Genomic DNA, 13,282 nt, shown 5'->3' with positions numbered 1-13,282 from the left:
AAGTCACAGTGGCAATGTAAAGATTTTTTTTTTCCATTTCCTTTGTTTATTAACAATTAAAATAAAGGAATTGGGATGAAGGCCAGGCTGACTGGCAGTCAAGAAACATCTAACTAACTAATGGAGAGCCCTTTGCTTTCCAGTTGGTAGGGAAAATGCAGTCGACTGTAATGATGGGCATGCTGGGCTACCAATAGCAGGAGTGTGGGGGTGGTGCACTTTGAGGCAGAGGGTCATGCGGTGAAACCTCCAGGAAAACATTTGGCCAGAGTTGGTAACCCTACACCTGGCTGTTTCGAGCTGTCCGTTTTGAAGCCCACCCAGAAGCTTTTATGGGGCGGACCACAAGCAACCGGTGGGTGTAACTTCACTTTTTTCCTCCAAATTTTTGCTTGTCTACTTCCCAATTTTCTGTCAGTCAGCTGCATGAAAATCGCCTCTCCAGCGTGGGATTAAGGATTTAATATGGTCCCAGCGGTCAGCAAGAAATTGAGGCCCCCGCATTGCACCACACTCCATCAACATTTCTCAAACATTGGGCACCAGCTTCAAAGAAAAAAAAAACGAGTCTTTTTGACAACCGCCCCTGTAAAGGCCTTCTTCCTTCTCCCTTGCCTGCTGTCACCAGCCTCCATAGCAACATATATTTGCTGTCTTGGCTTTAGTTTGTGAGAGACAGCCAGAGACTTCCAACCTTCAAAGGAAGATTGATGAGGAAAGACTGTTGACAGGGAAAAGAGCAAAAGAGGAGCAGACTGGAAACGGGAGCTAAGTGAGGAAGAGAAAGACTCGGTTGAAGAGAGAGAGAGAGCAAATGCCACAGTGTTAATTTCCAAGTACAGCACATATAAAAATGGCAAACGTCAATCTGTGTGTAATTATTTCTATCTCTACGTCAGGTTTAATGGCTCATGTTTGAGCCACTTTCTGCTGTGAAGTGCACAGAGGGATTAAATTAAAATGTAATTGGAGACTTTACTTTCGGCAACAGGTTTTTGGATCAAAGGAAACCCGAGTAACCCAGTTGGGAACTTGGGAACATCTGTTTCACTTAACTCCCTGCTCGATTGGAGCCTCTGACTGATACCCTCATGGGAGAACAAATAATTGGCCGTCCCACACTGTGTCACTGGCCAGGAATTGGCGGCGATATAACCGGCACAGACACTGAAGGGTAGTAGTTTTCCACCTTGCAGATTGCAGGTTGCACCCTGGTGGCCTGGACGTGTTACTCGTTGTTTTCCAGTTGATTTTTGGGTGTTTATTCCTTGTTAGTACAAGTGATATTCCCTGATGTAGCTTGTGGACAGGGCCTCTCTCTACTCAAGAGAGGGTATCTGTTTGTCCTGCCATGCTTCAAAAATGCCTCCCAAGTGTTTTTTTAATATAAAGTGTCCTCTATAAAATGCTGAACTTGGTTTGTATCCCCTTGAGATTAGGAAAGTTTGAGGGGCTGATCTATTCAAGGTGTTTCACACAATAAATGGGTTCGATAGGATAGAGGCAGAGAAACTGCTTCGTCTGGTTGAGGAACCCAGAACAATGGGGTGCAATCTTAAAATTGGAGCTAGACTATTTAGGAGTGACATCAGGAAGCTTTTCTCCTTTACACAAAGGGTATTGGAAATGTGGAACTCTCTTCCCCCAGAAGGCTGGAGTCAGCTAAAGCCTTGAAGACTGAGATTGATAGAGTTTTGTTACATAAGCATCTCTCAGGATATGGAAACAAGGCAGGTTAATGGCGTTGAAATACAGATCGGCCATGATCTAATATAATGGTGGAACAGGCTCAAGGGGCTGAATGGCCTCCTGCTGGTCTTGGGAGCTGTGTAAGGATTTTCTAACATACGCTCATTTAAAAAAAATTATACCCCAGCTTTATCACCAGCTCAGGGAAGATGAAGCGAGAAACAAAATTAAGATTTGCAACTTTCTCACAACTTAGAGAATAAAAATTAATTCTTACCGTGAAAATGATAATTTCTGAGTTGTACAGTTGGGTGAGGAGATGAGTTGTGTAGGGATTGGATTGTAGGTATTGTTTCTCTTTTATTTGCAGTCACTGAATATCTGTTCAATACTTCCACTTCCCTATTACGCTACCAGTGTAAGTAACTTCAAAGTCATCCCAACCCTCCCATCCCTCACACAACTATAAACTCCCAGTCCAAAATAAATTTGAAAAAAGGATGTAATGAACTGTGGAGAGTTTAGTCACTCTGGAGTGTGGCACAACCATTTGTGTCACACCACTAGACACTGATTGCGATAGAGGCCCCAGGCTTGATCTTTGCTGTGTCTGAAATCAGCTGGCGTGAGGCGGTACAATTGATAGTTATCCAAGGCTCCTACTCCTGATCAGTGCCCAATGTCACCCAGCTGGAAAGGGCCACAAGAACGTATGGAGCAAACCAAGAGCCAGAGTCATAGAGGTCTACAGCACAGAAAAAGGCCCTTCGGCCCATCGAGTCCGCGCCGGTCAAACAAGTACCTAACTATTCTAATCCCATTTTCCAGCACTAGGCCCATAGCCTTGTATGCCATGGCATCGCAAGTGCACATCCAAACGCTTCTTAAATGTTATGAGGGTTTCAGCCTCTACCACCCTTTTCAGGCAGTGAGAGCACCATCGCCTTCCTGGCTTTGCAGCAGAGCCATCTCCACCAGGCTGCTATTGAGTATGTTCTAACAACTATTAGAAAGCCAACATCTCACAGGCTTGAGAACAGGCTATCCCAGGAAGTCCCAGGCGCCGTGTGAACACTGGGACTGGAGGAGGAGCTGGGGTAAGATGACATGATTCACATCCAGACAGAACCAACAAATATATATTAGACTGACATTCACATTCTTTTTCGGCTCCAACAAATGTGAAGTGTGTTAAATTTATACGTTAGTTATGTCTGCGTCTCGTGACTGATGCTTACTCAGTAGCTCTGGAAGTGGGAGTGAAGTGCTAGTTTCTGATGGTTTAGTCTATATCGTCCCACAAAATACACTTGTTAGCAAAATTACAGCCCAGGATTAAAGCGAAGTGGTAGTGTATTTAAGAAATTTGCTAAAAGACAGAAAGCAGAGAGCAGTGGTGAATGCTTGTTTCTCAGACTGGAGGGAAGTATCCAGTGGTGTAAACAGAGTGAAGGATAGTATACAAGCTGGTGAAAAGGGCAGATAAAGTTTAATGTAGGGAAGTAATGAAATGATGCACTTTGGTGGGAAGAATGAGGAGAGACAATAGAAACTAAATGGCACAATTTTAAAGGGGGGGTGCAGAAAGAGAGAGCTGGGTGCCTGCATACACGAAAAGTTGGCAGGGCAAGTTGATAACAGGCGTTTTTAAAACAAACGGGATCCTTGGTTTTATGATTAGAGACGTAGAGTACTAAAGCAAGAAGGTCACTCTTTAGAAAACACTGATTCAGCGTCCGCCAGAACAATATGTCCAATTTTGGACATCGCAACTTCGGGAAGAATGTCAAGACCTCGGGGAGGGTGAAAGTGGAGATTTTTCAAAATTATGTCAGGGATGCAAGACTTAAATTATGTGGAGCCGCTTAAATTGCTCTCCTTGGAGCATGAAAGGTTAAGTGGAGATTTAACGGAGGTGCTCAAAATTACGAGGGGATCTGATAGCATATAAAAAGAAGAAACTGTTTTCACGGACGGAGGGTCAGTAACAAGAAGACACCGATTTAAGATAATTGGCAAAAGGACCAGAGGGGATCGCACAACGTGTTGCAGTGATCTGGAATGCACTGCCTGAAAGGGTGGTGGAAGTGCATTAGGAACTTTCAAAGGGTAATTGGATGTACATAAAGGAGAAAAATTGCAGTGCTCGGGGGAGAGGATGGGGTCATAGAGGAGGTGGGGGGTGCGGGGGAAGAGCAAGGGAGTGGAATTAATTGTGTAGCTCTTTCAAAGAGGCTTGATGGGCTGAATGGCCTCATTCTGTCCTGTAATGTTGTATGATTCTAGTTTACATGGCTGGCAATGTGATACTGTTTCATGCTGCTTGTCAGTGATGGTACCAACCAGTTTTTCTGACTGCCCAGCTGTCATTGTCATGAATAAACATTTCCCCTCTCCCACATTATGGCTGTTTAGTATACAACAAAGGCTTGACTCTGCGCCAAAATCTTAAGCACTCTTGTTGTGGATCTTTTAATAACTCAATTTAGACATTTGCGGGGTGGAATCAGTCTTTGCCAGCAGCATGACACAGGTTCATGTTGAAGCAGCAGCCTGTTGTACACTCTGCTAGTTTTTATCTCCCATTGGCTTGGAAAATATCGCCAAGGTTTTTAATTTCAAACCAAGTAGAAGCGGCAGTGAGATTAGGAAGGGAGGTTCTGGAAAGAGCCTGAGCAAGCGCTGTGTGAACTTTAAGGGAAAGAAGATTGGGCGTGGTGAAAAATTGGCTGCTGATTCACTACTGCCACAGACCAACTTCATCCCCTTGACTTTACCTCGTGACAAAGGTCGCCTTCTCGGGTTGTGGAACAACGCTGGAGAAGAACCTTTTTATTTGGGTCGGGAGGTGAAACGAATGAATCTATTTTCTTCCTTCCCTCGTTCTGGTCTTCTCGGGCTGTTGTCCCCCTGAGGCTGCTAAGGTGGTGAGTCTACACATCAGCCTCTTGTCCTTCACGTGGCTGCTGAGGCCTACAATGGGTTCTCTTACTGACTTCCCTTCTCTCCAGTTTGTTCCCTCTGAGATTGACAACCTTCGTACCCCCACTGTTCTTGCACCTATTATGAGTGCATAATCTGATTTGATATGTAACTTGAGGTTTCATCACATGACATCTTGCCTGCAACTGAATTACCCCCACACTGCCACCATTGGTCACCCAACCCATCCAAATTCGTGACTCAATGCTTTCCTATGTCAATTTTGCCAGTTTTGGTCCCTGTATTTAAGAAAGGATATACTGGCATTTGGATGAAAGGTTTGACCTATCAAGAATGGCTAGACAAGTTAGGCCTTTATTCATTAGAGTTTAGAAGGATGAAGGGCGATCTTATTGAAATGTGCAAGATTCTGAGGGGGCTTGACAGGATAGATGTTGAAAAGATGTTTCTACTAGTAGGGCAATCTCGAACTAGGGGACATAGTTACAGAATAAGAGGACACTCATTTAAAACTGAGATGCGAAGGAATTTCTTCTCTGAGGGTAGTGAATGTCTGGAATTCTCTACCCCAGAGAGTTGTGGAGGCCAGATCACTGAAAGTATTTAAAGAGGAGGTGGATAGATTTTTGAAATATCGGGGAGTTGAGGGCTATGAGGAGCTGGCATGAAAGAGGAGTTGAGGCCTGGCGCAGATCAGCCATGATCTTATTGAATGGCGGGACAGGCTAGAGGGGCTGAATGGCCTACTGCTCTATTTCTTATGTTCTAATTAGAAAATGATTGACAATAAAAAAAATCAACCAATCAAAGAATCTTTTTCTTATCTCCAATATTTTTCTAACTAATGAATAAAATTGTTTAAACACAATTATTATTTTTTGAAAACTTTCCCCTGTTCATGGTAATATCCTGGAGATTAATTTTTAATTTCTGGACACACCAGACCTCAGGTTGGCAACTTGTTTTGCAGTGGTCAAGAATGCTCAGGTTTACTACATTCAGATAAGCTCCTGAATTTGTTCATTAACATCACATGCTATAACTGTGGGAATGTCAGTATAACTGTATTATGTTACTGAAATTGTGAAACAATTATTTTCCCTACTTAAAAATACCTACAGCTATTTATACTTGGCATGCTCAAAGATACTGGTGCTGAAGAATGCAATATTTCCCATTTTAGGCACACTGTATCAAGCGTAACTTATAGCGCAACTAGATGCAGGTCAGTGCTGTCTCTATTATGCCCCACCCCTCCCAACCCAGATGTTCATCCCTTTATTGAACCATTCTTTCTATTTCTCACACCAGCCATCCTTTCTTTGGCTTTGTCTAGGTAACATTCTGAAAGTGTTGAACTGTGAGGGGAGGGAAATATAGTCTTCTGCTATAGGTCCGTACACATTTAGGCCAGAATTTTCTGCCCCCGTTGGCGTTGGGCTTAACGAACGGCAGTGGTGGTGGGGTCAATATGGTGAAAAGGCCAAAAATCGGTTTCACACCGTTGAGAATCCAGTTTGCGATCGTCCGCTCCACCCACCAATGGCAGGCCACGTTTCCCGCTGCTGCGAATCAAGAACTTAATTTCAAAACTTTAGCCTCTTACTATAAGCCCTGCTTACTGGAAGCATTCCCCACCACCACCACCACTCTGAATCATCTGGGCACGTTGTCGTGTGTGTTTCACAACTACGTAAGCGACCTGCACCTGGCAAGCTGCACGTCGCTGGGGACTTTGAGGTATGTTTGCCTACTTTCCTTCAGGCAGCACTCGCAATTATCAGTGCCAGGCTTCGCAGGCAGCACCGCATCACTTTTAGCGGGGGCTCACGGGCAGGTCTCTACCTACCAGACCAGCCACAAAGGCAGGAGGTGGCTTTTCAGTGAGAGCAGGGCTAGGGCCTGCTTGGGGAAGGGGGGAGAAGTGGCCTCAGGCAAGGGATGAAGCTGCAGGGTGAGGGCTGCACTGGGGAATGGGGGTATCCCTGGGCGTGTGTGGGGGCACATGTTGATCTGTGCAAGTAGCCTCACGATTAGAAGGGCTGAGGAGGCAGTCTCCGGAGGAGGTGAGGCCAGATGGAGATGTTAGTGTGTGTGTGAGAGAGTGAGGTGGTGGTGTCCCTTGAGCTGACAGTGAGTGAGATGCTAATGAATATGTGTGGGCTTGAGTGTGTGAGTTTAACGTGATAAAATGGTTGCCTTACCCTTATCAAAGGTTGTGTCACCTTGGGTGAAGATAGCAGTTAGAAGGCCCAGCAGCAATGGGGAAGGATTTGAAGTACTGCATTCTCATCATCTGATGGGGATCGAGGGAGGGACAATTAGAGAATGCGCTGTCCCAGGCTTAGCATAGATTAACTGATCCTCGTATACCTTTGACTTGAGCGCAGGTCCTGAGCTTGTAGTCCTGATGGAAGAGCTGCTTCCTATCTTTTGGCAACGAACGGTGAGGAAACAGCACTTTGATGTGACACGGCCTTTAATGTCCCCATCTCAAACCTGCACACCATTGTGTACACCTTCCTGTGTCCATATCGCAGGGTTCCTTCACATGTTTCTGTTGGCTGGTTTCCAAATAACGTTAACAGAGGATCTGAAAATTGGCTGCTGGCCTCAATGATTCATCACAATGCAGGGCATATCCCAAAGCATGCTGATTGTGAATAACTCATTATTAAGACAACAGGGAACATTTCACTTGAATTCTAAACCAAGTCCTTTCACCTTAGTGCATCAGAATTGAACAATTGGTCAAAATATAAAGAATGGCAGAGAGGGACTAAAAGGTTATTCAGGAGAAAGAAATTTAGAGTATGAGAGGAAGCTGGTTAGAAATGTAAAAACAGATAGCGAGAGTTTCTATAGGTATTTAAAAAGGAAAAGAATAAGTAAAGTGAGTGTTGGTCCTCTAGAGAGTGACAGTAGGGAGTTAATAGGTAATAAGGAAATGGCGGAAGAAATGAACAAATATTTTGCTTCTGTGTTCACTATAGAGGATACAAAAAATATTCCAGTAATAGCTGCAAGTCAGGAAGTGAACGGGAGAAAGGAACTTGGTGAAATTGAAATCATTAGTGAAACAGTACTGAGCAAATTGATGGAGCTGTGGACTGGCAAGTCTCCGGGTCCCAATGGACTACACCCTAGGGTCTTAAAAGAGGTGGCTAATGAGGTAGTCGATATGCTGATAATTTTCCAAAATTCACTAGATTCTGGAAAGATTCCATCAGACTGGAAAGTAGCAAATATAATTAAATATAATTATAAATATATAATATAAATATATATATAAATATATATTAAGGAGGGAGGCAGAAAACAGGAAACTATAGGCCAGTTAGCTTGATGTCTGTTGTGGGGAAGTTCTTAGAATTGATCATTAAAGAGGTTATAGCTGGGCATTTAGAAGAGCTCAAGGCAATTAGGAAGTGTCAGCATGGTTTTGTGAAAGGAAAATCATGTTTAACCAATTTATTGGAGTTTTTTGAAGGAGTAATGTGGTGAATAATAGGGAACCTGTACTGCACTTGGATTTCCAGAAGGCATTTGATAAGATGTCACATCAAAGGTTATTACCGAAAATAAAAGCGCATGGTGTAGGGAGTAACATATTAGCATGGATAGAAGATTGGCTGGCTGGCAGAAAGCAGAGTGTATGCATAAATGGGTCTTTTTCGGATTGGCAGGATGTGACGAGTGGAGTCCCACAGGGGTCTGTACTGGGGCCTCAACTTTTTACAATTTACATCAATGACTTAGATGAGGGGAGTGAAGACATGGTTGCTAAATTTGCAGATGACAAAGATAGGTAGGAAAGTATGTTGTGAAGAGATGCGATGAGGTTGTAGATAGATATAGATAGATTGAGTGAGCGGGCAAGATCTGGCAAAGGGAGCTTAATGTGGGAAAATGTGAAGTTGTTCACTTTGGCAGGAAGAACAAAAAAACAGTGTTACTTAAATAGAGAACGACTGCATAATTCTGAGGTGCAGCGGGTTCTAGGTGTTCAAAAAGTTAGTATGCAGGTACTGCAAGTAATTAAGAAGGCTAATGGAATGCTATCCCTTATTACGAGAGGAATTGAACATAAAAGTAAGGATGTTATGCTTCAGTTATACAGGACATTGGTGAGACTGCATCTCTAATACTGTGTGCAGTTTTGGTCTCCTTATTTAAGGAAGGATGTAAATGCATTGGAGGCTGTTCAAAAGTGGTTTACTAGATTGATACCTGTAATGAGTGGGTTGCCTTAGGAGGAAAGGTTGGACAGACTGGGCTTGTTTCCACTGGAGTTTAGAAGAGTGAGGGGCGATTTGATTAAAGTGTACAAGATCCTGAACTGCCTTGACAAAGTGGATGTCGAAAGGATGTTTCCTCTTGTGGGTGAGTCCAGAACTAGGGCGCACTGTTTTAAAATTAGGGGTTGCCCTTTTAGGACAGAGATGAGGAGAATTTTTTTCTGAGAGTTGTGCGACTTTGGAACTCTCTGCCTCAGAAGGTGGTGGAGGCGGGGTCATTGAATATTTTTAAGGCAGCGGTAGATAGATTCTTGTTAGGCAAGGGGATCAAAGGTTATTGGGGTTAGATGGGAATGTGGATTTCGAAACACAAGAAGATCAGCCATGATCTTATTGAATGGCAGAGCAAGCTCGAGGGGCAGAATGGTTTACTCCTGTTCCTATTTCTTATGTTCTTAATATGCGAGGTTCAAATAGGAAGGTGGACTTTGGAACTGGGTTTGCAGTGTGCTTCCCTCATTTCCCAATGGAAGGGCCTCACCAGCTCACTGAAGCGCAAAAAACCAGTGAAAATTGAGCAGCATTTTCTGAGTAGAGGTAATGTGAGGAATTTAATGTGGAGCTTGGGTTTCAAAATGAAAAATGACTGAATCATAGTTTTTTTTTCTCTATGTGGCAGCATGAAAAGGCTTTAACAATCTTGTAATATTTGCTCTTGGCTCTTAAATAAAACAGGATAATATTTTTGTGGGATTAAGATTGAAGGTCTAGAAGTAAGACCCTTATTTCAGTGTTTTGCTCTTCCATTGTGTATTTTCAGGATTCTTAAGGTCTCCAACACCAATAGATTTTTCTGTCAGAAACTCAGTAGTGTTGTGATGTGTTGTGACTGTTATAGGTAACTTCCTGCCTCTTGTGTCAACAGGTGATGGAGACCAAAAACATGCTTTATCTTGTGACTGAGTACGCCAAAAATGGAGAGATCTTTGGTAAGCGTTTTCACACTCTTGCTTTTGTTATCGATTTTCTCCACTGTCTGTCCTCCAAATCTGGCAAACAGATCTGCACAGTTCCATATGTATGATGATGCCTGGTTTAGCTGTTCAGGTTAAAACAGGTTCACAAAATAAGCGACAGTCCCTTCCTCTGATAAACTGTAGTTTAATGGCGTGAAGTGGCATTCTGATTGTATCAGGAGTAGTTGGAAAACTATGGGATGCCCAGCTAGTTGTGATGATACCATGGAGCTTCCATTCTCAGTGGTCAGGAAATAGTTCCAGAATTCTTGTTTCTGGAGGTTTAACCTGTGGTTATTATCCTTTTAAGTGTCAGCTTGGTTCAGTTGTCAGCACTCTCATGTTTCAGTCAGAAGGTCATGGGTTCAAACTTCACTGTAAGACTTGAAAACATAATTCAGGCCAACACTTTCATGTTGTACTGAAGGAGTGGTGCCTTTTCAGAGGTATTGGTTTTCAGATGAGATGCCAAAGCTCCCTCGGCCCTGTCAGGTAGACATTAAAGATCCCACAGCACTATATGGAGAAGAGCACAAAGTTCTTCTAGTGTTCTGTCCCACATATTCCATCAGTTGCCATCAACAAAACCATAGCTAGTCATTCATCTGATTTACTTTTGGTGAGACACTGAGTACAGTAATGGCTGTTGTGTTTGCCTACAAAACAGTGAAGACTGCAAAGGTTGTGAAGTATACTGGGATGCCCAGAAGACATGACAAGATGCCATGTGAATTCAAGTTTGTTCTCCATCAGGAGATTTAAGTATGTCAAGGAGGGAAGGTGCAAAAGACAAAATCATCTTGTATTTCAGGCTTCTTAAATAAAATATTTATTTTTCAACTGTAATTTTTTAAAAATTAATCAGTTTCTGAAGAGCTGTAAGTTCTATATTACGAAGAACTTGATTTGTAGGCTAATGATGTGTCTAGAAGGCAGGGTGAAGGCTGGGTTGTGATAATCTTATTCTGTGCCCCTGATCCAGAGCAGCACTTTACTTGAACTGAATCTATATTAAATCCTTCCTTTTGACCTTGTTGGTCTTGTGGCTTTTCTTGAGACCTGTAAATACTTGGTATTACAGTGTAATCTGTACATCATTACATCTGTGAGGGAGCCACCCATGATACAGTTGAAGTGCGTAAGTAAATTTTAACCATCGAATGGTCACCTGATTTATACCAGCTGGAGTCCAGCCACGTTTTGACGGCCGGTCCTTTATTACCATGCTGCAGCTGAGTGCTAAATGGGCACCCCAGCTCACCACTCTGAGCCACTGCAATGTCAGACAGCCCAACAGTTGTTCTGGCCAGTAGTTAGGAGTTAGGAAGAGGAGGTGGGGCAATGGCCAAGAGCAGCAGCAACCACATTATTTGGGCAAAGGCCAGAGAGGAGAAATCCTGGCCCCACAAAAGAAATTTTAAGAAACCTAACCTCTTCAGTGGTTCCCTTGAAAAGGATCACTAAAACTGGATAGAGTGTGCCTGTAGACTCCTCAAAGGGCAATTGGGGCCCGGCCATAAATGATAGGACCCCAATTTGTACGTTAAAATGGCTTTCCCGCCTAAAAGATGTGGGCTTTTGACAGCCCAACAGTCGACCCCTTCAGGACTTGAATATTGCTGAAAAGAGGGATGTGTTGCCAAAGCTTTTCACCTCACACTCATAGGGACAAATGCAGGAATGCCAAATTTCAAATGATCTCAGCAATTTATACTACAGGAGAAAAGGGTGCTGATTGGTTGGTTGGCAAGTCGGCTTTGATTGGCCAAGGCTTTGCCATGGTGAAAGCAATGGTGCTCCTGGGTAATTCTTTTAAAAAAAACCCCAAGGCTTGAGCCTATTTCTTTTGCTTGCAGAGAATGGGTCCCTGTGTATGAATGTATGTTGCTTCTAGCAAGCATAAATGAGCCACATTACAAGCTCGACTGATTGTTTGTGTAATTATTAGCACACTCGGGATTGTTCAGCAAGTGCTGCCCAACCCCAGAATCACATCTAACGGTAGTCCCTTTTCAGGATGACATTGGCCGGGATAGGAATTCTTCCTCTTGACTTTTGGAGCACTCGAGGCCCATTTCAGACCACTACTTTCTCCACCTCCGAGCCCATCATTGTGCAGTATTAGGATACTACAAATTAACTCTTAGTGCGTCTGTTCCAACCCAGTACTGCACGTTTTATAAACCATCAGATGGTGCTCACTGGGTGACGATGAGAAGCTATGGGTTTAACCCTCCGCTTCCCCCATAGTGCGGACTATTGATAGAGATGCCATGTGAGCTCAAGGCATTCTCTTCTCCTCACACTTCCTTCTCCTGTAATTATTTTTCTCTCCTCCTCCTTACTTGAAGACACATTATTCTTGCTAGTCAACAGTGTCTCGCCTATTTGTCTCCCTCAATTTGTCCCCCTAAAGACAATTGTTTGTGAGTGATCTTATCTCCAGGCTGCTTATGTTGAGGAACGTAATCGTGCCTGATCCGATCTTCATCCAAGCCTGCACATGCCCACAAAAGGGGGTGGCTAGATAATAAGAGAAGCAGAACGCCTGGCTGATTTTTACCTCTAGCCCAGGGGTTCTGTGGCCAGTGATAACATCCCTGTTGCTGGCCCAGCTGAGATCAGCTAACTCAGCACAGATCGTGGATCAAACCTCGGATCATCCTGGTTTGTATCTTTATTGTTATTCACTACCTTAACCAGTTAAGCAAATCTGAGGAGCCCAGGGCCATATGGAGTGAGGGAGACACTATGGGCTGGGCTTTTAAGGAAAAGGATGGCCTCTCTACACCTTCAGCTGGGAAATATGAATATCGCCAGTGAAGATTCGGTTGGTGAGTGGGGAAATGTACCAAACATAGAGAGTAAAACTTGGCGTTGAATGTTATGTGCCTGTATTGTGGTAAGGATATTGGGTAGAACTTGCCAAAAATTTTTGTTTGCTTTACCTGTTGCTTAACTCTGACAATGGATTCTACTCCCCTCTCGAAACTAGCACTCACCTCCTTTAAGTACATAGATTATAGTAAGGCCTTTCTGCTTTAAAAGGGAAAGGGATTGGCCGAGGGGAAAATTGGCTCTGGTCATTGTCCGGTGACTGCTCCTGGGTGTGGGTGTGCATGTGCACATTGCGATGGGCACATTGTCATGAGCCTGTAGATTGACTGTGATGCACCGCAGTCAAAATAAATCTGCCCGTTTGTCTAAGGTCGCGCTGCCAATCGGCCTCCTCTGTTGCTTTTTAAAAAATCTCTTCTATAGCTCATTAAGCGGCAGCTTGCAGCAACTTGCTGCAGACATAAAACTAGTTCCCTTCATATAAAATCACAGACTTGCATATTTTTTAATGCACTGGGGTTAAGAATAAGGAAGTCATTTATGGGGGAAAGATCTGGT

The 13,282-nt window shown here is 43.5% G+C and overlaps 1 protein-coding gene across 2 annotated transcripts in view; it reads left to right on the top strand.

Moving 5' to 3' along the window:
* The window catches only part of sik2a (salt-inducible kinase 2a), a 131,771-nt gene that overhangs the window by 40,311 nt on the left and 78,178 nt on the right, over positions 1-13,282 (top strand). For both annotated transcript variants that reach the window (XM_078532426.1, XM_078532415.1), the window contains one exon: positions 9,796-9,859. In XM_078532426.1, coding sequence (XP_078388552.1) covers positions 9,796-9,859 — 64 coding nt within the window. The remainder of the gene's footprint in view (positions 1-9,795; positions 9,860-13,282) is intronic.

This window comes from Cetorhinus maximus, chromosome 2, assembly GCF_964194155.1.
Source record: "Cetorhinus maximus chromosome 2, sCetMax3.hap1.1, whole genome shotgun sequence".
In the NCBI taxonomy this organism is placed as follows: domain Eukaryota; kingdom Metazoa; phylum Chordata; class Chondrichthyes; order Lamniformes; family Cetorhinidae; genus Cetorhinus; species Cetorhinus maximus.
This window is presented reverse-complemented; position numbering and strand designations above follow the sequence as displayed.